The sequence below is a fragment of the Lupinus angustifolius genome, chromosome LG15 (assembly GCF_001865875.1).
Source record: "Lupinus angustifolius cultivar Tanjil chromosome LG15, LupAngTanjil_v1.0, whole genome shotgun sequence".
NCBI classification, from domain to species: domain Eukaryota; kingdom Viridiplantae; phylum Streptophyta; class Magnoliopsida; order Fabales; family Fabaceae; genus Lupinus; species Lupinus angustifolius.
The window spans coordinates 17,674,456-17,699,672 of NC_032023.1; the positions used below are offsets into that span (position 1 = coordinate 17,674,456).

Sequence of the window (25,217 nt, forward strand, 5' to 3'; positions counted from 1 at the left end):
AAACTAAACATCTTTTCTCGTTTGATTTCCGTAAACTCTTCACTCTCGATACCACATGGCATATACTAACTTTGCAAATATCCAAGACTAGCCGTAAATCCAAAAATGTGAAATTTGTCACATTTTTAAATGTCTATACTAATTAGTTACCAACCTCCATTACTATGATTGAAAATTTTGATTAAATTGATTCAATAATCAGTAATAATTTACAGCCGCAATTTGAATTAAAAAAAATACCATAATAACTTTTACACGTCAACCTTAACACATAATTTTTATTAAGTAATTATCTATTGGAAAAGGACTAACATAAACTATATGACCATCTTCCTTTTAAATGTTCCAATTAATTATTCATTACTCAAAAAAAAATTGATTGAATAATTACTAGAATTTTTTTCAATAATTATATATTATCACCTTCAAGATAGGGAATGGTTAAGTGGAAAAAAATATTAGCCAATTAGTTTATATTATTGATCAGTTACCTTATAAACATTTCAATTAAATTAATTCAAAATTTAGCAATTTGAATTGTTAAATTTCAATGAATTTGACACAGTTTTACGAGTGTCACATTTCTATTCATCAAAATCATTTTCTCTCAATAGTCAAACAAACCAAAATCACAAATCACCGCATTTTAATTCTCTCTTCAAGTTTTCTTTATTTATTTTTACCTGAACCTAATATGAACTGATTTTTTTATTATTCAGGAATGAAAGGAATATGTTTTAGTTAGGTCAAGGTAGGAAAAAAACTTAGATACGATAAGTAGGATACCTTTGTTTACAAGTTATAATAACATCTTTATGTTTCCTCAATTTAAAACAAGGGGGAAAGTATGGCTCATTGCATTTACAAAATCCACGGATTCTTGGATTCCAAATATCTTATATCCCCCCCTTTTGGCTGCGTATCTAACACGAAGAGTGTCATCCATAGACCATAATCTTCTATTTTTTTATACTAGAGATGCTATAATGCATGAACCTCTTTGGGTCAAAGATAGAATCCAATTCGCTCCAATATATCCTGTGTAACGAAGAAATATGTAGTATCTTCCAAAATGATGTCAGATTCTCCATTCTTAGGAGATAGAACAAATCACAATGGGGTTATGGTATTGGTCTTTCTACTCCTCGAGCATAAAGCTTAAATTGTTTTCTTTCTGTTCTTGATTTATTAGGTTAAAAGCTCAAGTCAGATTCAGATTGTTCTTTTTATACAACTAGTTATTGTTTACTCTTTTCCTTCTAGAACTTTACCAGCGGCAAGTACTGTTCTTGATGGTGATGATGAAAGAATAACAAAAGCTGGTTCAAGTTTTACCATCAAACAGAAATTAATTGGTCATCATTTGGTATAAATACTAAAGAATAGAAGGAATCACATTAAGAAAAATGATAAGCAAAGTGATTCATTAAAAGTCACAAGAGGTATCAATCAAATAGGAAAAAACTCAATCAAGAGTGATTACCACTAATAATATGAGTAATATAATACTTATGATTTATATACAGTACAAAGTTATAACACTTTGTACCGATTTTAAAGTAAAGCTACCATGTCTGTGAATATATCTGTATCAAATCCATAACCTGAATATAACTATAATTTTTGACGGGGAATATAACAATGTATTTCATCCAACTCGTAAATACAATGCATCCTCATGTACGAGTGTATGAATCTAGAAAATATGGGGTTAAATTTATCACATTATGCTGATTTTAATATGAGAAATGTTTGATAATCCTTCATTCTATTTTTCAAATGGAAGGTATGAATCTGAAGTGTGAAATTTTGGATTTAAAATAACGTCATTCTTTTAATATATATCTCACAATATACAATTAACTATTATATTATTTTTAACTAATAATAAAAGTTGTGAAAGTTGAGTTGTACATCAAATCTAAGATATTTTGTATAAGGTTTAACTATTTAAAATATTGAATTGAATTGAATGATATTATATATAATTATAATTATATATTAATTCATAATTATATAATAAATGAATCATGTATAATTATATTAATCTAACCTATTTTTGTATTTAAATGAAGCATAAAATTTGAGTAGTATATCTCTATATTTCATTTCTAATAATTTTAAGTTAATCATTTAGTTTGCTTCTAGAGTTATTATGAGTTAATTAGGTTAAACGTCAGACTAAAAAAATTATAATCTAAAACGGTCCAACCCTTTGTTTGATTAGGAATACTAACCAAAGCTATTTGAAAGTCCTGTTATAATGTCTAATCACAAGTTACTTAAATTATTTATTGAATTTGTTTATGAAGTTATATATAGATTGTGTATCATGATGTTCAAAAACCTAATACACCAAGCCCTAATATATATGAATGAAGTTTCACTTAGAGAAAAACAAAAGAGAAGTGAAAAAGGAAGAGAAATATAAGAAGAAAGTCCAGGGGTTAACAAGATGAAGAACTTGTTGAGTATATAATCATGGACAAAATTTACAATTGCCAATAGGAGAAGAAATAGGCTGACTTAGATTAGGTTGTGCATGAATTGGATAAAGTCTACTTTGTAATATATCGGACTAGGCTTTGTAATAACGTTTTGGGCAAAAATAAAAATCATGAGTTCTTTGTAAAATTCCTATATTATACTTAAATATATTCTATTAATATATAAATAATAAATTATACAAGTATCATAATTATAAATTACATATAAAATTTTAAAATATAAGCACATCTAGTAGGTTAAGTATTTCTTTTTACAATATCAAGTTTTAACATATGTAATTAAATATATTATTTAAGGTATGAGAGTTGAGTTTTAGAGAGAAATAAATAAGAATGTTTTAAAATTATATTATAAGTATATTTTATGATTGTCAAGTCTATCATTTATTTTCTCTCTCTTCAAAATATAACTCACAAATAGATCATTTAATGTATATTTAACGATTATGGTTTTAACAAAGAAGGTAAGGAAAGATAAAGGAGAAATGCAACATTTCTTCATTTGTTGGAACTTGGAAGTGAAAGAGGGAGGAAAGAAACCAAAAGTCGTTTGCCTTCTTTGTTGGAATGAGGAGAAAGTGAGTGAAAAGCAGTTTGAAATGCCCTTGCTTTTATTCATAATCCTTAATTGTTAATATGACTACAATTGTCTATTTTGTTCTCCAATATCAAACAATTTTTAAAACAAGTAATATAAAAATCATGTTTCTAGTCAATTAAATTCAAATAAATAATTAAAATATTAATTTATGTTTTTATAATTTTTATTTTTAATTCAAGATTATTTTCCAATTAGACAAAAACACCAATAGAAATACCAAATATGATAGGTAATCTCCATTCATTTTTGTTGTTTGTTTTCTTCTACCCAAAGTTCTTTCTCTTTTATCTTGTTTCTTTTGGATCTCTACCCGAACTCTAACTAAGTAAAACCTGTTATAGATGAAAATAGTGACTAAACCATAGGCTCAGGTAGAATGCCTATTCCCAACCCAAGTAAGCTAGATTCCCAAATACTGGTGTGGTCACCATGCTCAACCCTATGAAAAGATTCAAGCTTTCATTCTCAGAAGTTTTATCCTCAAAGTATTAGTCTAGTAGTATAAGGTCTAATTAAATTATTATGTATTTATTATATTAGATTAAATATAAAAAAATTGATTCATAAAAATAAAATTTGTTGCGAGAGGATAATTACGTATTTGAAAGAAATTATTTCTTTATTAAAATCGTGAGAATCTAATAAGCATACTAAAATAGAAGTTTTATCCCAAAATGCAATGAGCACTCTTGGAGCACATATCATAACTAATAATCAACTAACTGAAAAAACCGCTAGCCCCCATTGAAAGAACAAAGAGAGATCTTTAATTTGATGTAATATTAAAATTAAAATGGGTCCCCACTAAAGAAGGAAAACCCAATTGTTGCATAGGGTTTGGGTCCACGCATAGATCTTTAATTTCAGTGATATGACTTGCCAGCCACACGATGCCAGGACAATGATTCATCCTGGACCCACAAATCATGGCCCAGTGGTTAGTGCTAAGCCCACTTTTATGCCCACCACCTCGTCCACTCATCTTTATGTGCTATATCTACACCACCTCTTAACTCTTCCATGCAGCATCTGGCCTAATTCTATTTTAATTTTCAGGATATCCACATCAACCTTAACTTTTTAATTAGATTTTATTTTGATTTAGGTTTAATATCATATCATAGTGGGTCATTGGAATAGAACTCACTTAGCAAAGATTAAAAGTTGGAATGTTGCTATTGTGCGTTTGGAACAACTTGAGTGCATTATTTAGACCCATGATAAACTCACTTTTAGTTTTCTCAATCTCAAATAAATAAGAGGCTACTATAGTTTCACGGTCTTGTAATAGAAGATTTGGATTTGGATGAGAAGTATGCACTTTATGCATATCATGATAGCTCTAGCTAGTTACTGCTCACATAGAAATTTTGTAGGAAATAATCCAGTTAAATGTACTTAGTGAAACAAATTGAATCATTCTACTAACAAAATTATTGTAATTATGCTGTCTCGTGAATTATGCTAAGATAACGAATGAAAAGATTGTGCTTTGAATCTGTCAATATCTTACAGAAGTTTCTTTCAGTTGATTGATATTATTATTATAATTAAGTGCCTAGAGCACCCGCTAGAATTGTCCTTTTGTTCAAAAGGTGATTGATTGTCCTGCAAATGCTACCCTATAAAAATAATTCCATCTTATAATTTAGGGGCATACTAATTTATCAACACTAAGTTAGTTCCGAGGTATGCCAACTGTCATTTGCATAGATGGTGTTTACCATACTCTAAACCGTTGGTTAAGTTATTTTTTTAATCTGAATCCGATCTTAGATCTAAAGCTAACTCAACCCTAAATGTTGTTTGGGTTAACATTTGAATCAACTCATACATCAATTTAAATATAACGCATATCATTTAGATAAAATTTTCTATTATTATGGACATATAATTTAATATATGTATAAATATGATGAAAAATTATAGAATCAATAATATTTTGGACCAAAAAGATATCATTACTCTATTAACAATGCGATATACACATATACAAATATCATAAATGTGTGACAATAAGACGAGTTTGGTTGGATCATGTTTATCCCATTCATCCCTAATTTTATTTGTCGCGTATGTGTATTTAATATCAATAGTAATAATTACTACTCATAAAAAAAATTCAGCCTTCTACCTAGAAGTCACAATAGACCAATACAGCATCTAGGTGGTCCAAACCCCAAACTTTTTAATTTTATAATAATGAAATATCACGACTTTTGAATGACTCAAAATTTTTTTCATATTACACTCAATAATTTTAATGAGCCAACACAACTTTGTTTTATTTTTTTCCATTTATAAGCCGTGACAAGTCAATACAACTTAGTAGCTCAAACTATTTTAACTTTTCCACTTAGAAGTTATGACGAGATAATACGGCTTCTCAGTAATCCAATTTTTTTTTAACTTTCCATTTACTAGGGCTGATAGACATATTCTCGACTCTTTCTTTAATGCTTAATAATTAAGTTTGATTTTCTTTTAAAAAAATTAGGGTGCTCTTAGTTTTTCCCATGTAAATTACCCCTTGCCCAACCTGGGAGACATGATTCACCCTCACGAAATTCTATATTTCTCACAAAATTATCAGAACTATGTCGCAAGCAGGCAACAGAAGATGATACACATTCATAAAAAATAAAATAAAGGCAAGCATTTAACAAATTTAATAACAAAAAACAAAGCATAGTTACCGACCCACGCTCCGGTCCAAAAAGAAATAGTAGAATGAAAATAAGGGGACGTGCATTTCTTACATAGAATCAGTCAAAACATTGTATATTTGTGTATATATCTATCTTTTAATGTTTAGGATCCTCGAGGCAGAGAATCATACAAGAAAAAACGTGATTAGCATTTTCTATGCTAGTTTCATGGACCAAGTTGTCAAAAAAAACGTCATGTTGTAGAATTCGAAATTCGTATCCCCACAGCCACAATATAAAGTTAAAATCGTGATGCTACGCTCTAAGATTGTCAACATAATGATTTGATTTAACATACACTAATATAGCACCCGCATTTGAAGAGACTACACTTTGGTAACATCCTAACAAAGTTATGATTTCAATACCGACGCATTTTTTAGCAGTTCCTACTTCCTAGTTTTTCACGTGCTTATTTTATTATATGTATATATATATACTACTATAGCATCGTGGATTTTGAAAGAATATACACGTGTTATAAAGCCTTGGCCAAAACTTAGTTCTATGATTGCAACTAGAGAGCCTTACGTAGGAGGAACTTGATTATTGATGACCATATTTTGAACTATTTTTTGTGATAAAAGCATGGAAACAATACACCATCGGTTTCTTAATTGTATTTCCCCATCAAATGTGTGGCATGGGATGCACAATTGGTTGGGTATTTAGTATACTATATATAAAATACTTGTGTGGAGACATCTTTATTCATTGCATATGTTTGGTTAGAGGTAAAGAGGACCTGAAGAGAACAAGCGGAATGTTTTGGTTTTGGTTTGTTGCAGTTTGATCTCTATCATTAATGAGGAACGAAGTTGTGTTCTCATATATACTAATCCATTATATATGAATAATGATTTCTCAATTTCGAGAAAATTTTATCTTTATATCTCTAGTTAATCAAATTTCATTAAATAATATAAAAATATTAATTTATGTTTTCATAATTTTTTTAATTGAATGATTGTTTTCTAATTAGACAAGGACATAAAGTGATATAAGAAAGAAGACATGTCCATTCAGGGATAATAATAAATGATGATTTTAGAGATTAAGGTTGGTGGGCTATTGATGACTTGATATAGAAGATAGGCGTAAAAGACATTGATGGAAAATCATAGTTGTAAGGTTTTGGTCATTTCAATCTCTCAATTCTAATCACACTAGTGAAAGAGTTTTGGTGACGGTTACTTTGACTTCTTTGATACCTTACTCTTTTCATACAAACATGAAAGATTTTTCACGAGAGAGAAGGATTATGCTCCTTAGGTTACGCACCTTTTGGTTGAAGGGAAATATGTTAAAAATATAGTGAATAAAGATAAACAAGTGAGAAATAGAGTTTTTTAGAAAGAAAAAAAAGATAAATGTGTGTTTTTCTATATGCTCTCTCCAATTTTCTAAGGAAAAATTTGTTGTGATCCACTGGCTTCTCTCTCTTCTCATAAATCAAACTTTTCTTTCTCCATCTTCTCTTTCTATATACACTAAGGGGAGCATTAGTCTGAAAGTGTAACCCATCTCTGAAAACAATTTAAAAAAATCAAATGCTTTTTCTAAAATGCACCCATACTACACAATTGGTCCGGGAGTATATCCCTTTTAAAACAAAAATAAGTTCAGGAAAGGCCGACATTAAAAACGAGCTTCATACAACTTGGCCCAAATAACAAGCCCAACTTTTAAAAAAAATTAATCTTTGAGAAATGCAAAGATTATGAAAGGCCAAGATAGAAAAACTTGTTAATAATTTTTTTTATAGAACTAATAAATAAATATATAAAAACATACAGAAAACATTCATATTTTATGGGAAAGTTATTTTAAACTTTTTCCTTCTAATTATCCATTAGACATTAATTATTAATAAAGTTAGTCTCTACGTAAAGATGATATCATTATAGCATTGAAAATTCTAATTCATGTATTTGTTTTAATATCAATTGTCAGAATATTATTATTTAATTTGTTTTAGATATAATGTATTAACTACTTTTAATTCTTAACTTTAGTTATTTTTCAATTTTCAATCAATTTTATATTTTGATAGTGGTTTCTTCAGGATATTAATATTGACTAACCTGCATTGTCACTCTTGTGAGTAATCTTATTACATTAATTTCTTGTTTATGTATTAATAATATAATAATATATTTATAGAGACAATTGATAAGTTTAAAGAGTCATTAACAAAAAAATAGATTACATAGTACATACTTATAACAGACATAAATTTTAGAAGAGATTCATCCATTTTTTTTTATGATGGCAAAAAATATATAATTTATACTTTTTCTGGCTGAGTAGTGAGTAATGGGAATTATGGGATAGCATCGATCAAATTAGTCTAGTGATATAAAGTTTCATTAGATTATAAGATGATCAAAAGATTAAATGTTCAATTCATCGGAACAACAATTGTTAAGATCAGCAGTAACATATCTCTAAATATATGAGTTCTTTAACCTTAACCATAGAGTGAGAGATAAAATGGTAGGACAAAAAATGATACACATATGTTGTCCCACACTTTGTATCACTTCATGTCCCATGGACATATAATTGGTTAGAAAAATATATTTAAGTTAAAATTTAATTATTAAATATTTTTCTGACCAATCATAAATACTCATGGTATCTGGAGTGACACAAAATGTGGATAACAGGTGTGCTAGAGAAACATTTGGCCTAAAGTTAACATTCAAACTCAAACAATCAAATTATTATTTTTAATCTAATATATAAAAGAAACAAACAAATTAAAAACAAATAAATAAATAAAGACTACCAAAATCAATAAGTGTATCTGACGTGAACAAGGAGATGGTGCCTTTCCTATAAGGAGGTTTCTTTGCGAATTGAGTTTTGGAAAAGAAAGAAGGAAAATATAAGATTTTGGAATATTGTATGAGTATATTTATATTTTATGGCTCGCAAGCCTTCATTTCTCATTATTTTTCCTCTAAAATTCATCTCGCAAATAAACTCTTAGCTTGTGATTGATTCCTTGGACGAATGAGGGTTCAGTGACCTTACGGGTGAGATCGGTGGTTAATTGTTGACGGCAGAATACGGTAGTTGGAGCTGTTAATAATTGTAATCATTAGTTAGTTGAGTTAGTTTGTAGTTTCTAGATATAACAACTGGTTAAAAGTTAGTTAATCTTGTTATAGAAAGTTAGTATATTAGCTTGTGATAGTTTGAAGTATATGCATTATTCATTGATTCAAAAATTCTCTCAATCTTCTATCTCATTCTTCTTCACTTTCCTTTTTTCTCCCTTACTCAATTCTCCAACATTTGGCATCAAGAGCCTTGAAAAGATCAACAAAGCTTTCCACTACAAGAAGAAAATGACATAAACAATAGGAACTTATGTCACAACTCTCCCTGTGTTAGATGGCAAAAACTGGAGCAGATGGTGCATACAAATGAAGGCAATACTTGGCTATCAAGATGTTGCTAACATCGTGGAAGAGGGGATGCCAACCTTGGAAGAAGGAGCCACCGAAGCTCAAAGGAATGCACACAAACAAAATAAGAAACGGGACTGCAAAGCAATATGTCTCCTCCATCAAGCTGTAGACAATGCTCATTTTGAAAAGATTGCAGGATCTGCAACAGCAAAGGAAGTATGGGATGTGCTAGAAAAGCACTATGCAGGAGCAGCTCAGCTAAAGAAATTTCGTCTACAAACCTTGAGAAGGCAGTATGAACTTATGCAGATGGAAGAAGGTGAAGGAATTGCTGATTTTTTTCACAAGATTGATCACACACATCAATGCTATGAAAGCATGTGGTGAAAAGATGGAGGATACAATCATTGTAGAAAAAGTGTTAAGATCAGTAACTCCAAGGTTTGATAATGTAGTGATAGCCATAGAAGAATCAGGAAGAGTGGAGAACATGAAGGTTGAGGAGCTTCAAGGATCACTTGAAGCTCATGAACAAAGGCTTAATGAGACGATAGCAGATAAATCCTCACATCAAGCTCTGCAGGTACAAACTACAAGAAAAGGAGCATTTCTTGCTAGGAACTCAATCAAGAATAAAAAAAAGTATGGTGAACAAAAGAGCAACTCGAAAAATTGCTATATGAACAAGGTTGAGCAACCAGAACAATAAAAAAGAAATGGCTACAAACAACCTAAAGGATTGAAGAAGAGGTTTGATAAGAAAAGGGTCAGATGCTTCAACTGTGACAAATTCGGGCACTACTCAAATGAGTGCCTAGCTCCTAGCAAGAACGAGAATCAGAGGAGGCAAGATTCAGAAGCACACCTTGCCAAAGAAGAGATTAACCATAGAGTGAGAGATAGAATGGTTGGACAAAAAAAGGATACACATTCCCACACTTTATATCACATCATGTCCTATGGACATGTGATTGGTCAGAAAAAATATATTTAAGTTAAAATTTAATTTTTAAATATTTTTCTGACCAATCATAAGCTCATGTATATGGAGTGACACAAAGTGTGGAATAACATATGTGATCCCGACAAAAAAAAAGAGACAAACATTGGGCCTAAAGTTAACATTCAAACTCAAACAATCAAATTATTATTTTTAATCTAATATGTAAAAGAAACAAACAAATTAAAAACAAACAAATAAATAAAGAGTGCCAAAATCAATAAGTGTATGTTACGCGAACAAGGAGATGGTGTCTTTCCCGTAACTAGATTTCTATGCAAATTGAGTTTTGGTGATAAAAGAAGAAAAATATAAGATTTTGGAATATTGCAGGAGTATATTTATATTTCAAATGACTCGCAAGCCTTCCTTTCTCGTCATTTTCATTTCGCAAATAAACTCTTAGCTTGTGATTGATTCCTTGGACGAATGAGGGTTCAGTGACGTTACCGGTGAGATCGGTGGTTAATTGTTGACGGCAGAATACGGTAGTTGGAGCTGTGTCTGCTGGTGTTGAGTGAAGATGATTTGAGGAAGTGACTTGATTCACAAATGGAGAAGAATGAGAGGATATGATGGTCTTATAGGTTGAAGATGATGGTTGAGGATAAGTGTAGGTGGCTCATGGTGCTGCTCTTAAGCATGATAATGGAAGATATTGAATGGTTTTGTAACATTGGTGTGTTGGGTTTGCTTTTCTTTCTTTCTATTTTTGGAGATTGATTTTGGTTTTAATGGTGGTAAGATCAGAGTTTGAAACTTGTGAACAATCATTGAAGAACGCAGTATCCCCCAGAAGGTTGAAGCCTTCAAGGGAGCCAATCGAAATTTGTACAAAATTAGCCTAAAATTGTGTGCAAGAAACAACCTTGAAAATAGTTTTTTCTATTTTTTAAATGGGTTAATGAATGAAATTACCTTAAATAATTTAACTAGTGATATTTAACAGAAGAAATTATTTTATGAATAAGAAAAGTTTAAAATTTGATATGAAATTAAAGTTAGTTTCTTATTTACAAAAAAATATAAAGTTTAAGAGATTCTATTCTCATAATTAAGTGTTATAATTTGAATGGGTACAAATAAATAAAAATGCCAAATAATTTCTCTTTATCAACACAATGAGATGCTAGCGAAAAAGGAACAATTAGAAGACAATTTCTTACTTTCTTCTTTTTTCACAGAGATTCATAGAATTCTCTACCTTAAATGGTACATAACAACGTGATTTTCTTACTATGAAGCACCAAAGAAATTTATTTCATTGTAGTTTGGGGGAAATTTCTTGAACCTTACTACACTCACTAGTTACTAGCAACTCCTGCCAATGTCATGAATAGTTATATTGCACACCAATGTCATGAATCATGATACATGATGAAACATGATGCAATAATAGTACAACTTCCAAGCTTTTTAGATTAAGCCTTGGCTTGCTCCGCCCGCAAGCTTTATTAATTCAGTACAGCATAACAAGGGCCATCTTGCATTGCATGCCAGCTCTGCAAATATCCTTGTTAATCTTAACTTTATTATACATAACATTATTTGCCGGCATTAGAATCCTCAGTTCAGATTGCTTTTCATTGAACGTGTACATACCTTAATTTTCAAGTGCCGACAAAGAATAATTTTTTTACAGACTACCTTTAATCTAAGTAAGCAGCACTGAGATGGTAGCTTTACTTTATCAAAATGGTTAAAAAGTTGCAATTTTTCACTGAAGTTCAAATTTCATGTTTTTTTAACCGCAAAAGTGAAAAATATTAATAAAAATAAATAAGAGTTAGAGAAGAATCAAAACGAAAAACAAAAGAGAAAGACTAGAAGCAATTACAGGTTAATATTAATCCAACATAATGGCGTAGAAACCCATTCTGAAAATAATTAAGGAGTCCTTCCTCATGTGGCCGTTGATACAAAGCCAATGTTTAACTCATTTAAAAGCAGGTTAACTTTAGAAATTCATTTCATTATTGCAAATTAAATAGTTTGAGATGTTGGTAAATTAATATCACCTTTTTTGTGTCATTAATTGTTTGGAATATTTTTTTGTGGTTGGTTTTCCACATGTATCCTCACACTGGAGATAATCCTGTCCGAGTCGGGAACATCCACAGGTACGTGAGGCTAACTCTCCAAACGGACATTTTTTCATTCACAAGACTCGAACTCAAAACCTTGCTTAAGGGAAGTCAAATATGTATCACTTGAACCAATACCCGTAGGTAATTGTTTAAAATATGGTTAAAATATATATTATTGTAATTGATCTTGAGATATGTTACGGAATAAGTTATTTATGTGGCAGGCTCTTGAGATAATATAGAGAGATCGATAAAGGTAGTTTATATCATTCTAACCCATGCGATTTTCACTTTGTATAAATAGCTCCACATTTAAGTCTAGATGATCTCCATATCATGATGACAACTATGAATATAAATCATAAAAGATGAAGAAGAGTGGTTTATAATAAGCCATGGTAAAGCATAAACAACTAATCCTAGTGCTATTTGAATGATGGCTAGTGGGACCATGATTCCCCTACTCTTAAGTGCATCACCATCTTCATCATGGCATCCTCACTTTAATTAGTCCCCGTTTCACACCCTAATAACTTTAGTTCTGCTGACACTTTTTTTTAACACAAATACTATTTTAAGATTTTACATTTGAGTTATCTATATCTTTCAATTTTTATCAAGTACTTTACATAACATCTCTATAGTTAGAAAAACTTATGCATCATTTTCTTGATAACATCAATAGTTTAATTTTTTTAGAGAAAAGGCTTTCTTTTTTCTTTGCACGCATGAGTTGAATGATGCTGTAGCAGCCGTGTCTGTATTTAACTAAATGGAAATTGAATAAACTTATCACTAAACAGTGATCTCTATTCTCTCAAATCAATGGCTCTTTTCCTTTCTTTAAATTCAATCACAAAAAGTTGTGGGTTCCATAGAAGGTAGTTCGGTAGTTGAGGATGAGGCCATGTGTTGTTTGTGCGTACTGGCAAAACAAGAAGAGGGTAGACTCATCATCTGTCATGGGCTCACAAGTTGTGGCTATAATTGGATTATGAAGCAAGCCTCGTGGACTTGGCTTTTTATATCACCTTTTTCATTTTTAAATGTTCTTGCCAAATACCAACCCAGGTTATAAAAAAAAGTTAAAGATGTGAAAGAAGGTTCTCGTGTGGCCCCAAATTTATTGGATTAATATTTGCACGAAACTTATTTTTCTTGGTGAACTATTTTGTTAGGTGCTAGAGTGTCATGGTAATAGAGAATATGATGAAGATTCATTTATAATTGCCGAGTAATTTGATGCACATAAGCTACCACTTGGATGGAGGTGAACTTAATTTTCACTTATGGTATTTGAGTTCATTCTAACATTGAACCTCACACAACTATTTATTCTAGCTTTTATAATGACTTGATCAATCATGTTACACATAACTTTATATGCTAACTTTTGGAATGAAGTTAGATCAATTATATTTATATACTACACATGTTATGAGTGCATCACTATTAAAAAATAGCATCATTATCATATTCATTTTTTTTCTAAATATTTTTGGTACACTCTAAATGCTGCACTTGACTTGAATATCATGTTCAATGTAGCAAAGTCTAACTAAATATTGCCACATATATTAGATATATGTATGTATATGGTGCCATAATGAATGGTAAAGTAACGTAACCCAGTTCAAGGGGGACCAAAAAGCAGTGGAATTATAACTAACCGAAGAAACATAGTTTAAAGAGAGAACACCTAGATAAAGGCCTAAAGCATAAGGAAAGCTGTCACCAGTGCTTCTCTCCTTTCTTTTAAAAACATATACAAACACAGAAACCCCAATACACACTATTCACAATTCCATACTCAACAAGCACAATATCTAAGTTTTAACACACGAAAACAGAAAAGAAGTTTCAAGAGAGGAAACATGATCAAAGGAAGAGAAACCAAAGCAGCACCCTCTACAGATTTATTAGTATGTTTCCCTTCTAGAGCTCATCTTAGTCTAATGCCTAAGCCCATTTGTAGTCCAGCTAGGCCTTCTGAGCCCAACAAATTTGGCCACCACCACCGTCGTAAGAGATCAGTGTCTAAAGGTGGTGGTGGTGGCCAAGCAGCTAGCCCTACTCTATGGGCAAAAAATACAAAGTCAATGGGGTCAGAGATTTCAGAACCAACCTCTCCAAAAGTCACTTGTGCTGGCCAAATCAAGGTGAGACCTAAAACCAATGCTTGTAGGAATTGGCAATCAGTGATGGAAGAGATAGAGAAAATCCACAATGACAAGAAGCAGAAGAAGCGTCTCAACTGGGCTGAGACTCTTGGTTTCAAAAAGGAGGTAATGCAATTCTTGACATGTTTAAGAAGCATAAGGTTTGACCTAAGGTGCTTTGGGTCCTTCCCTGGGACGGATATAGCCACCGAAGATGATGATGAAGAAGATGAAGATGATGTTGAAAATGAAGAAGGATATCATGAAAATCATGTAAAAGTAGAAGAGAGTCATGAAAATGAAACTTCAAGAACTGTGTTTTCTAAATGGTTCATGGTATTACAAGAGAATAATCAAAATAATGAGTTGAAGGAGAAGGATAAGGTAATTAAAGACAATGAAACAATTTCTGAGAACAATGTTCCTCCACCAAATGCATTGTTGCTCATGCGTTGTAGGTCTGCTCCTGCAAAAAGCTGGCTGAAAGAAGAGAGTGGAGGTGGTGGTGATAATCATCATGAGGAAAAAGAGAAGGAAGAGCATGAACAAAAAGAAAAGGCAGAGATAAAGGTAAAGGTATTAAAGAAAGGGCAAAGTTTGAAGTCTTTAATGGAAAAAGAGAAGATAAACAAAGAGAACAACATGGTAGTGATGCAATACGACAATGATTTTTACGAGCTTTCATCTGATATTGCCAAGGAGACATGGATTGTTGGTGACCTAAGAGATTCATTATCAAGGAGTAGGAGTTGCAAAAGATGATCATCCACTTGCTACAACTATTACTTCTCATACAAATTGCTCTCTTTTCTTTTCTTTGGCATCACTCAACGTCGTTTTTCCTAGAGCTGCCAGCTTTGTGCCATTTCTTACTTTCGGGTGACAAATGGGAAACCTAAAAAAAAATCCCAGTTTTAGCTTTGTCTTGTGATTATTTTGGTGAATCTGTATAGCTTTCTGATTTCGTTTCATAAACTGATCACTAGGCAATGCCTTGGGTCTGTGGCATGTACGTGAATGAATTTGTGTAACAATACTTTTTATGCTAATTAAATCTTAAACTAAAGTAATACAAATAACTATATAAAAAAATTTACACTGGAAAAATGCTTAGATAATAAACTTTTATTGTATGCATTCTTATTAGAATCGATTCTAAGATATGGATACCGTATAAAAAATATTAAGACTGTGCAAGGGTTGCCTCTATACATGTGTAGCTGATATCTGTTTTTTAACCTTCTTTAAATATGAATAATTGTTCTTTATTTAGATTGGCTCACCTCTGAGCTTTGATTACCTGTGACATCACATCTTAGTTCTCCTGGTCAGGGGATTTATTTTTGGGTATTAGGTCGGATGAAAATCTCATATATCTATTAGTGTCTTCAATGGTGTATCAAACCAATTAAAATATGTTACTTAATTGAGATTTTTTTTATAAAAATATAAATTAATATTTTATATTATTTTGATAAATGTTATTGATCAGGGATATAAGGAGAGAGTGAAAGAGAATCCTTATCCATTACCAATGAGCCAACAATGTTGCAATTTCCTGTCACATTTAAAGGCATCTCATGTCTCCTTTGTTATTGTGCACTCGTGAATGATGAGTCTGGCTAACTAGCTTTGGCTCCTTCCCCAAAGTTTAAAATCATGACCTGAAAAAACAACATAAGCTCAACTAGATGTTGGGTTTTTTTATATAAAAAATGTATTTGAAGAAAACATGTTATGATAAAGCAAAACTCAAACTTTGATACTTTTTTCAGGGAAAGAAAACGTGAAATAATAAAATTGGATATTTCTATTCCTCTCATGTAATTTTACCTTTTCTTTCTTAAAATGTAAAGCATCAAAATTTGGTGTCAACTTTAAATACACATATAACTACTCATAAGTTAAAAGTAGAAATTAGGAGGAAATGTAAAGTGTTTAATAAGGTGTTAAAAAGTTGGTGTTCATATAAGCAAAATTTTATGCGCTTCAAACCAATAAATCAACTGCTTAAAAAAAGTTTACATGAAATTGAAGTCCCCTCATATTATCTTGCCCATGTGGGCATCTTGAGCAGCACAAATATTTTCCTTAGTCTTACCCTTAATTAAATTCTGCATTAAGTTTCGCTGTAAAGCTTATGTACTTTATCCCATGTTTGGGGTTCTTAACTGTGAGTCTGTAGCAGCTACTGGACAGTGTAGTACTGTAGTGCAGTGGATGAGTTGAGTTGAGTTGAATGTGGATACTGAATATAGAACATGGTCAAAGCAATGTCCAATGACCTTGGCAGTATACCATAGTGACAATGGGATCTTAGAAGGTTTTAAAGGTGTTTTAAGTTGTAATTGCTATTATATTGTGTTAGCCATAATTGCAGTTACAATTGGGGTGGACTGGTGGTAATGCTATTGCAAAGACTTGTAAAATCACTGACCACAATATTGTGATCATAATTATGTATTTCAAAAATTATAATATTGTAATTACAATTTCGGTTGTGAGGTACAAACTAAACAATTTATATCATAACAGAAATCATGACAATGATATAGGAAATAGTTATGAGATTTACACTGTACAAAGTTGATGGTAAGAAAGTGACTCATATCTTATAATAAAGATGAGATTGAGTATTAATTGGTAAATTAGCAATTTTCAGAAATTGAATTGTTTGGTAGGAAAGAAAGGAGAATAGAAAGATATGATAATAGAAAGTGGCATTTTCCTTTCCACTCTCCTATTTGTACATTGTATCTATCTGATATTTAATCTTATCTTTCATCTAATTTTTTAACATATTTTTCTAAAATAAATGGAAAAAAGTATTGGACACTATATTAGCAAATTATGTGAAGGAAAATAAACAAATATGAAGATTGACAAAGTGTTCTGTTGATGAAGGGTGTGTGCTGACATGACAAAGTGGTTAATAGACATAGATCAGGTATTTCGTTCACAAGAGTGCTGTGTTGATAAACACCTGACATGTCATTGACGAAGATGGTTACTAGAGACTAGTGTTTATGAAGATGGTTATTGACTTATTGGAGAGTATAATTTGCAAAAACAATGTTTAAATACAATAAATTCAAATTCAAATATACACGACTACTCTTGCAGTTTTAGGTGATTTTTCCTAATTTAAAATAAGCCTTACACTTGAATATGGCATTAGATTAGGAGTGATTAATTATTGGACTTTGCCTATAAATACTACTTTAGACAATGTAACAAAATGTTACAAGCTTTGTTAAAATCGTAGACATGTTAACGTGCAAATTGATAGATTAACATCATGTTCCCCTTCAACTTTGAATTTAGTCCTTTTACCTATTTACTTTTCCTACACCTTTTTCTTTCACTTTCTTATTTACTTTTGCTCTTTCATTTTTTACTTCCCTGTTATGAGAAAAATACAAATTATTGTTTAAAAATGTATTCCAAATCATGTCTTATCCAATAAATTAAATTGTGATACCTAATAAAAATATCAATATTTTAATTTTGTTTCCACTATTCATTTTTTAATGTGTCACAATTTTATTGAACAAGAACAAAGTTTTGATGCTACCAAAGATATTCCATCAACTTCTTAGGTAAAAAGTTACCCTCCCAATAATTACCGCTCTTAGAAATCGAATCCTTCCTTGCAATCTAACCTAGCCTTATATCAATAAACATCTTCCTTGTTGGTATCAGGGGTAGAGTTTGAGCCACATTTTTTTGGAGAGATCTCCATTCTTTCTGAAAACCAAATTCCACTAGGATGAAGTTTGGTTAAACATTTTCATAGTCAATTTTCGCTTTGAAATTCTTGACAATAATCAAGTTTTGCTTCGACATTGTTGGTTAAAAATTATCAGTCATGTATTGCTTCGACTTTCTTAACTTCCTTATTCTCATAAAACTCAGATTTACTTGGACAAATTTGTGGTTACACTTCCATTTTGGCAACTTAGGAAATAAGCTTATTGACATTAAGTTTTAGAACCCATAATCACTTCATTTTTATTTGTTTTTGGTGGTCTTCACCGTCAATAATCCAGAAAATCATTTCCACCATACCCCATCTACATAAAGCGGGTTTTGGTTCTTATTTTTCCAAGCACAATTAGATAGGTTTTCTGGGCGAGACCGGTTTCTACATGTTTGGATTTTACTCCAAGCCTATTACTCCTGTACAACAAAGGTGGTCCGCTTGGGTAAGATTGTACTTTTACGCCATTAATGACTGATTCTGATATGGGTTCTTCTGAATCTTCAGGTGATGCTTTAAATCTTCTGCAGAGAGGCCCATTCAACACGTGTCTCAGTTTCTACATTCACCAGAGTGGGCTGAAGCTGAAGAATGATTGTTGGACTTCTTTCAAACGCTAATAAAACCAGAAAGAGTGAAAAAAGGCATCACAGCCTTTCCCACAAAAAAGAAAAATCACCTGACACGTACATACATGCCTGTGTCTGGTGGTCACATGTGTGAAATGGAAATCAATCAAAACATCTCACTTTATTAAAAAAAATAAAAACATGAATTTATTTTTTTATATTATTTAGTGTTACTCAATTGGATAGTAACATAGAGAAAGGATCCTCGTCCCACCTGTGTATAAACTCATGAACAAAGATAGCATGTCCAATATATTGTCACAGCTAATTAAAGTTGACACATAAATAAAATAAAATTTTAAAAAAATAATAAATAATATTTTTATTACTTAAATCTAATTAGTCTGAAATGAATCTGAAAAGCCTTAGTAACTATTGGACTTTGAATGACCTTGGCAAGTTCCTATAGGCCGCTGGACCCACATGCAAGTTGGCAGCGTATTTTGTTTCTCTTGCTGTGAACATATCTTGTCTATGTTTTCTTCGTATCTCACACCTCACTCTCCTCGTTGCTCTTTCTGAAAAGAATACCGTATCACTAGTAGACAAACTGTATCCATTCCTCTGCAAATAAAATGAACATTGCCGGACATCACATCACATCATATAATTTGTTTAAAATTATCAAGCTGGCTTCACAATTGCTTCCATTATTTGAGATTGTAAATTTTTTGTGGAAGGATCATAACGAGGTTTAAGCCTATAACTTGATTCATAATTTGATATGATTGGATTGGACCAAAACAGATTCACAGTCCCACATATTCCATCCGGCTATTCACTTTTAGTTTAAAATATGAGAAAAAATGCAACAAAAAAAAAATTGAAGTTTCATTGTATCATTTATAATTCTTCTTTAAATTATCATTGATTTGTAAAAGTAATACAGATTAATGTGTGATTCTCGATTGTTTACCTAGAGTACAAACGAATGGTGGTGCTAAGTAAACGTATGAATTCGTGTAAGAGTTGCCTCAATCGTTAAACTTTTATAGTTCTGTACTCACTTCGGCTCATATCTGAGCTTAATACCCCTTAGCTTCTCCTGGTTAAGGGGCCTATTTTCCAGTATTATGGTTGAGATAATATTATTGCAATAAATATATTTCCCTGAGTCACATTTAAACACCTCTCTCTAGGTCTACTTTGTTAAAAATCATGACCCGAAACACAAGTTCAACCGAAGGATGATGGGCTTGAAAATGTTCCAACCTTGTTAAGAGAAAGTAAATTATTAAAACTCAAGTAGAAGTGAGATTATTGAAACTCCAATTTGTTTATTCAGGTTTTTTTATAACTTTGTGATTGGTTAATGAGCTGTGTGAATTGGGAAATTGAAGTGTTAATACCCCGACTAAGAATCCTCTTCATTAATTTCAATGGTAAAAAAGTAATTTCATAGTAAATAGAATGATAAAAGTGTCATTACATAATGTTTTGTGTATTATTATGTGATACTTGTCTCTCCATTAAACAGAGAACATCCTTCCTCTAATACCCCACCCCTCAAACTGGATAACACAACTTTAAATGTATAATCGTAATTGTTTTGAGTTGAAAGATGTGTTTTTTTTCTTCCATTAGGGTAGTTTTTTCTTTCAGGATATAGTTGAACTATATTAACATGCTCAGAACACAATTGATTCAATTTCAATCACTTTCATATTCTCCTTAAAGTGAGTCTTATTGACGGTGTATGATTTTGAAGCTTGTGTAAGTTGAAAGATAAAAAATGAAAACAAAAGAAACTCTCACCACCACTAACAAAGAAATAAATTTCACTTTTAATTTCATCAAGTTTTTTTTACAACAAATTGTGTTACTTCTCCTACATTGCTCTAATAATTTAAAATGGCAACCTCTGAATAATCACACTTGTAAAAAGTAGATATATAACTTACCACCCAACAAAAAAAAATCAGCTTTTCCAAACAAATATGCATGAAATATAGTGTGTAAATAATTAAGATTGTTCAAACCAAGGGAGTAAAAGAATCAAATTACAAACACAAATAATTCCCTTTCCTATAAACTTTTCTACAGGCTACAGAAACACTATGCTTCCTCTTTGGTTTCCTCTGCCTTTGTGAGCAGGCAGGGTCAAGAAGCAGTTGTTGCATTTGAAGAAAGTGAATATCTTTAGCTGCTATATAATTTAACTGATCTTTCTAACAACTCATGGCTGTTTCCTGGAATTTCTTTAACAATTGATCCATTCTTGTATATTTTGAAGGATGGAATAGAACTCACTCCTTCTGATTTGGCCAAGTAGGGGTGGTCTTCAATCTCCACCTAACATTGTAAATTTATTATTAGCAAGAAACAATATGAAGTTTCTTTTATTTTGGTATCACACTATTTTGGACAATTGGTAAATAGTATTATTCTTTGTTCCTACATAATGATGCCATGTCGTTAGTTAATAGTCTTCAATTTTTCAGCTGACATTCACATAAGCTCCAAAGCTTAAAATATATGTAAAAATAACCAACCTTAAGGAAATTAATTGATGGGAATCTCTTGCAGGTTTGCTCCAACACCAGCAATACTTGCTTGTGGGTTGTCTTGTTGCAAAAGAGCACCACAGACATACCTGTTCAATTATCCACAACTGGTTAGTTTTCGCAATGCGTAATGCCAAATTTATTTGCATAAAATATGATATCAAATGTAAATTACCAGGTGATGTTACATAATGTCTAAACCGATCATTGCTCGAGATGAAAAACAAATTTGAGCCGAATTTTAAGTCCTTAATATCTTCGCCGCGCAGCATCTTGAGTTGTAGCTGAGCCTCAAATAAAGCCCTGGCTACCTCCTCATCCCCTGGCTTTTCTCCTATTAGCATTTCATAGTCTTGAATAGCAGCTTCCCATCTTTCCAACTATTACATTTACAAAATGTAAATAACAAGGAGGTTATTAAGTAATAAAAGCAAAAAACTAAGTAGTATAAGAATTTATATTAAAGTAGCAAGCAATTAGGCACCTTAGCATTGCAATTTGCCCTGCGCAACCTTGCCTTGCTATAACTAGGCTGAATTACAAGAGCTGCATTGCAATCTTCAATTGCTTTCTCAAATTGGCCTAGCTTAGATCGACACGCTGCCCTATTGCATAGAAGAACTGAATTGTATGGATCATGTTCTAGTCCTTCATTGTATACTGCATATGCTTCCGTGAATTTCGATGCCTTGAAGAGCAAGTTACCACTTATTCTTGCTGATGCCGCTGCTCTGGCCCTCCTTACCACTGTGTTCACCTCGCTGTTGCTTGGATCAAGTTTAGCTGCTTGCTTGGATACTGCCTCAGCATCTTCAAATCTGTCAGCGCACGAAAATACAAAGCAATTTGGATCAGACCTTACTGGACTAAGATAGTGTATCATCATTTAACATTAAATATAAACAAAGCATAGTGTATCATGATTGAATATTGAATATAAACACTAACTATGATTCAAATATTTGTATTAGTTATTACTTTAGACAAAATTGCACTGACATCTCTTGAGGTTCAACTTAATTACATTCGCCACTCTTATCTATATAAATTAGTGGTGGTTTGTGTAGGTACAAGAAAAGGAGGAGGTACTATATATTTAAATAAAGGGTGCAATGTATATCAATTTATAAAATGAATGAATATAGAAAAAGTTAGAAGCCTTGACAACTAGTTAGCCTGCATTATATTTCTATCTAGTTCCTTATTTTAAAAGTTGATTATGTTTGTTAACACAGCATGCTAAATACAGAAAGCATGCCTTAAGAGTTTGTTAAACAATCGGAATAGAGCAATTTCACCAACCTGCCGGCTGCCAAGTAAACTTGTGCGTCTATCATCAAAAGGTAAGCACTACAAGCCGGACCAAATAACTTGTTACAAGAATCACGGTCAAATTTCGGCATTTTTTCATAGGTGGCATATGCCTCTTGATGTCTTAGGAGCTTCAACAAGGCTTCAGTTTGTAAAGCATAGACCTGCCATACATAACCATTTTTAATCAACATGAGGCATAACATCTTATTGACCCTACTGAATTATATAAAAATAAAAGGGATTTCCATTTTCAAGGTAGCCATTGAGTAACTGTTAGGTGAATTTGATGTAAAATCCAATGATAAAAAAATCTATGAGTACAGAATAACATGGCCTAGACAAGACCAAGGAAACTAACCTGTGCAGCTGAATCAGCACCAAGGGATATTGCAGAATGTGTTTCTTTTAGTACAACTTTCCAGTCATTGAATTTCCGAGCTTCGGTGCATTTGTTAAGGTGACTTTGAAGAGCCTCAGCATGGAAAGTCAGTTCAGGATCAACATCTGGGGTTGCTTGATTGCAATTCAGTGCCTTTTCAGCTTCTCCCAATCTGCATTAAAATTTTCAACTCTATAAGAAAAAGTAATAACAAAACAAACACACCACATCATAAACCAAAATTTAATCACCGTTTTGTTTTCTACTTGTCCCTGACAAATTACATTAACTAATGAGGCATAAAACAAATTTACACTACTATTGTTATTATTGATTACCTGAAATATATTGTTGCCAAACGGTTGTGGGCTCTACCATATGAAGGTTCCAACCTAATAGCTTCCTCACACTCAACAATTGCTTGAAGAAACTTTCCCAAGCCAATTAAGGCTGCACTCTTATTGCAGTGATAAATTGCCTTATTGGAGTCAAGACTAATGGCTCGGTCATACAAAACCAAAGCCTCTTCAAATCTTCCCTTGTTGTATGCTTCATTCCCCATGGACTTCAAAACCTCGGGATCTACTCTATTCCTTGGGCTTCGGAACTGCGCAACCTCATCGCCGTTCCTCCTCATGATGTTCCCCATTAAGGCTTTGTTAGCATGACTATAACAAGGGGACATAGAGTTCAACTCTTTATTCTTAGGAACAAATTCCATGCTTTTGGTAACACTATTTCTTGGACTGTTATTCATAATCAAGTTCCCTGTGAGTTTCAAGGCACATAACTCTTTGGATGGTGATTTGCTTTCATTGTCTTTTTGGTGACTAGTACTTATCCTTGCAAGTTGAAGAGAACTACCATTAGGTTCTCTTTGTTGCTTGCTTTCATCACTTGAATCATGGTGCTGTTGAAATTGAACCTTTGTATGGCTTGAGTTGCCAGAAGATGATGATGTTGAGCTTCTAGCAGCATCTGAAGGTCTTGGTTTTTGGCCGTTGTTTCGGTATGCAGAAGAAGGTGGTGCTCCATGACTACTATAGTTGCTCTTTCTTGCAGGTTTCTGATCCACTTTAACTGTGTCAGGTGAATCATTTGGAACAGTTTTAGTGATGCTGTTTCTTGGAACCTTTGTTTCATGATCTGAAGGCTTGTTAGATTCTTTTTCGGCATGTTGTGCATTGTTGCTACCCTTCACAGGTAGTGAATGAATGGATGATTTTTTCAGCCTATTGCTTTTAAGGTGAAGAATTCTCTCCACAAAACCACACCCTAAGTCAATTCCCACCTTGTTATTGACCTTCTCTGCCATTGCTATTTGAAAATTGACCCTTTTGAATGAATATCAGTGATAGAAAGCAAAGGGTAAATGGGAAAAGCAGCACAGAAACAAGGCACAACAGGGTCTGTAATGTAATGTATTTAGATGGAGGGAAAAAGTTGAAAAACAGAAAAAAGTGCAAAGGTGAAAGAAATTTGTGAAAGTGAAATTCTGATCCTTAAATATGACGGAGTTTATGTAAGAGTAAGACACTTGCCTTGTAGTTCTGTACAGGATGATGTTTGTGTCATATGTGAGTGTCTATATATATAAAGGCCATACCCTTCAAGAGTACCTTCCAAGAAACCAATTTGTGCTCTATTTGAGGTTTTGGTGACTCAGAGGTTAGTCAGTGTTGGGCATTCAAAATATAGTAATATACACAACAATTTGTTTTCGCATTTTTTTTATTAATAGAGTGTAAATGTATGTAGTCTTATCCTTCTAAAGAGTGATGTTGAACCTGAATTAACTATTGCTACACTATTTTCTCTTATTATGTATATATGTTTTTAGACACAATATATTTGTATAAAATATTTGAACATGAGACAATAGAGTATCTCTTTGCTTTACCTTGAGACAAACACTATATTAACTTTTATTCACTCACATGAATCAAATATGGAACTAATATTATATAGAAATTTTGTACATAGAATCTTTCTTTAATGAAACATCTAAATCATAAGGAAGATTGGAGTGTTCAATATTTACCTGGCTATCCATTACCTTTCTATTTTACATCAAATCATAGGCTTTTAATCACCACGTAAGAATGTGTCTGCAATGTCACTAATAAACAAATTAGTTATTTGGAGAGTTT

At 32.1% G+C, this 25,217-nt stretch overlaps 2 protein-coding genes across 2 annotated transcripts; one reads left to right on the forward strand and one right to left on the reverse strand.

Moving 5' to 3' along the window:
* On the forward strand, positions 13,986-15,540 carry LOC109327482. The gene has a single exon (XM_019560642.1). The coding sequence runs from the start codon at positions 14,197-14,199 to the stop codon at positions 15,241-15,243; it is 1,047 nt and encodes a 348-aa protein (XP_019416187.1). The 5' UTR covers positions 13,986-14,196; the 3' UTR covers positions 15,244-15,540.
* On the reverse strand, positions 20,632-24,714 carry LOC109328598 (TPR repeat-containing thioredoxin TTL1-like). Its single transcript, XM_019562139.1, has 7 exons — positions 23,406-24,714; positions 23,047-23,239; positions 22,677-22,849; positions 21,859-22,192; positions 21,550-21,754; positions 21,363-21,463; positions 20,632-21,162 (listed from the first exon to the last, which is right to left on the reverse strand). Exons 1-7 carry the CDS (start codon positions 24,380-24,382, stop codon positions 21,010-21,012), a joined length of 2,136 nt encoding a protein of 711 aa, XP_019417684.1. The 5' UTR covers positions 24,383-24,714; the 3' UTR covers positions 20,632-21,009.

What these genes read in the sequence shown, in the direction of transcription:
- LOC109327482 (XM_019560642.1), top strand. Translation starts at nt 14,197, where the DNA reads ATGATCAAAGGAAGAGAAACCAAAGCAGCACCCTCTACAGATTTATTA.
- LOC109328598 (XM_019562139.1), bottom strand. Translation starts at nt 24,382, where the DNA reads ATGGCAGAGAAGGTCAATAACAAGGTGGGAATTGACTTAGGGTGTGGT. An exon ending in GGGCAAATTGCAATGCTAAG is followed by an intron (nt 21,755 to 21,858) that starts GTGCCTAATTGC and finishes TAAATGTAATAG; the next exon opens with TTGGAAAGATGGGAAGCTGC. An exon ending in ACATTATGTAACATCACCTG is followed by an intron (nt 21,464 to 21,549) that starts GTAATTTACATT and finishes ATAATTGAACAG; the next exon opens with GTATGTCTGTGGTGCTCTTT.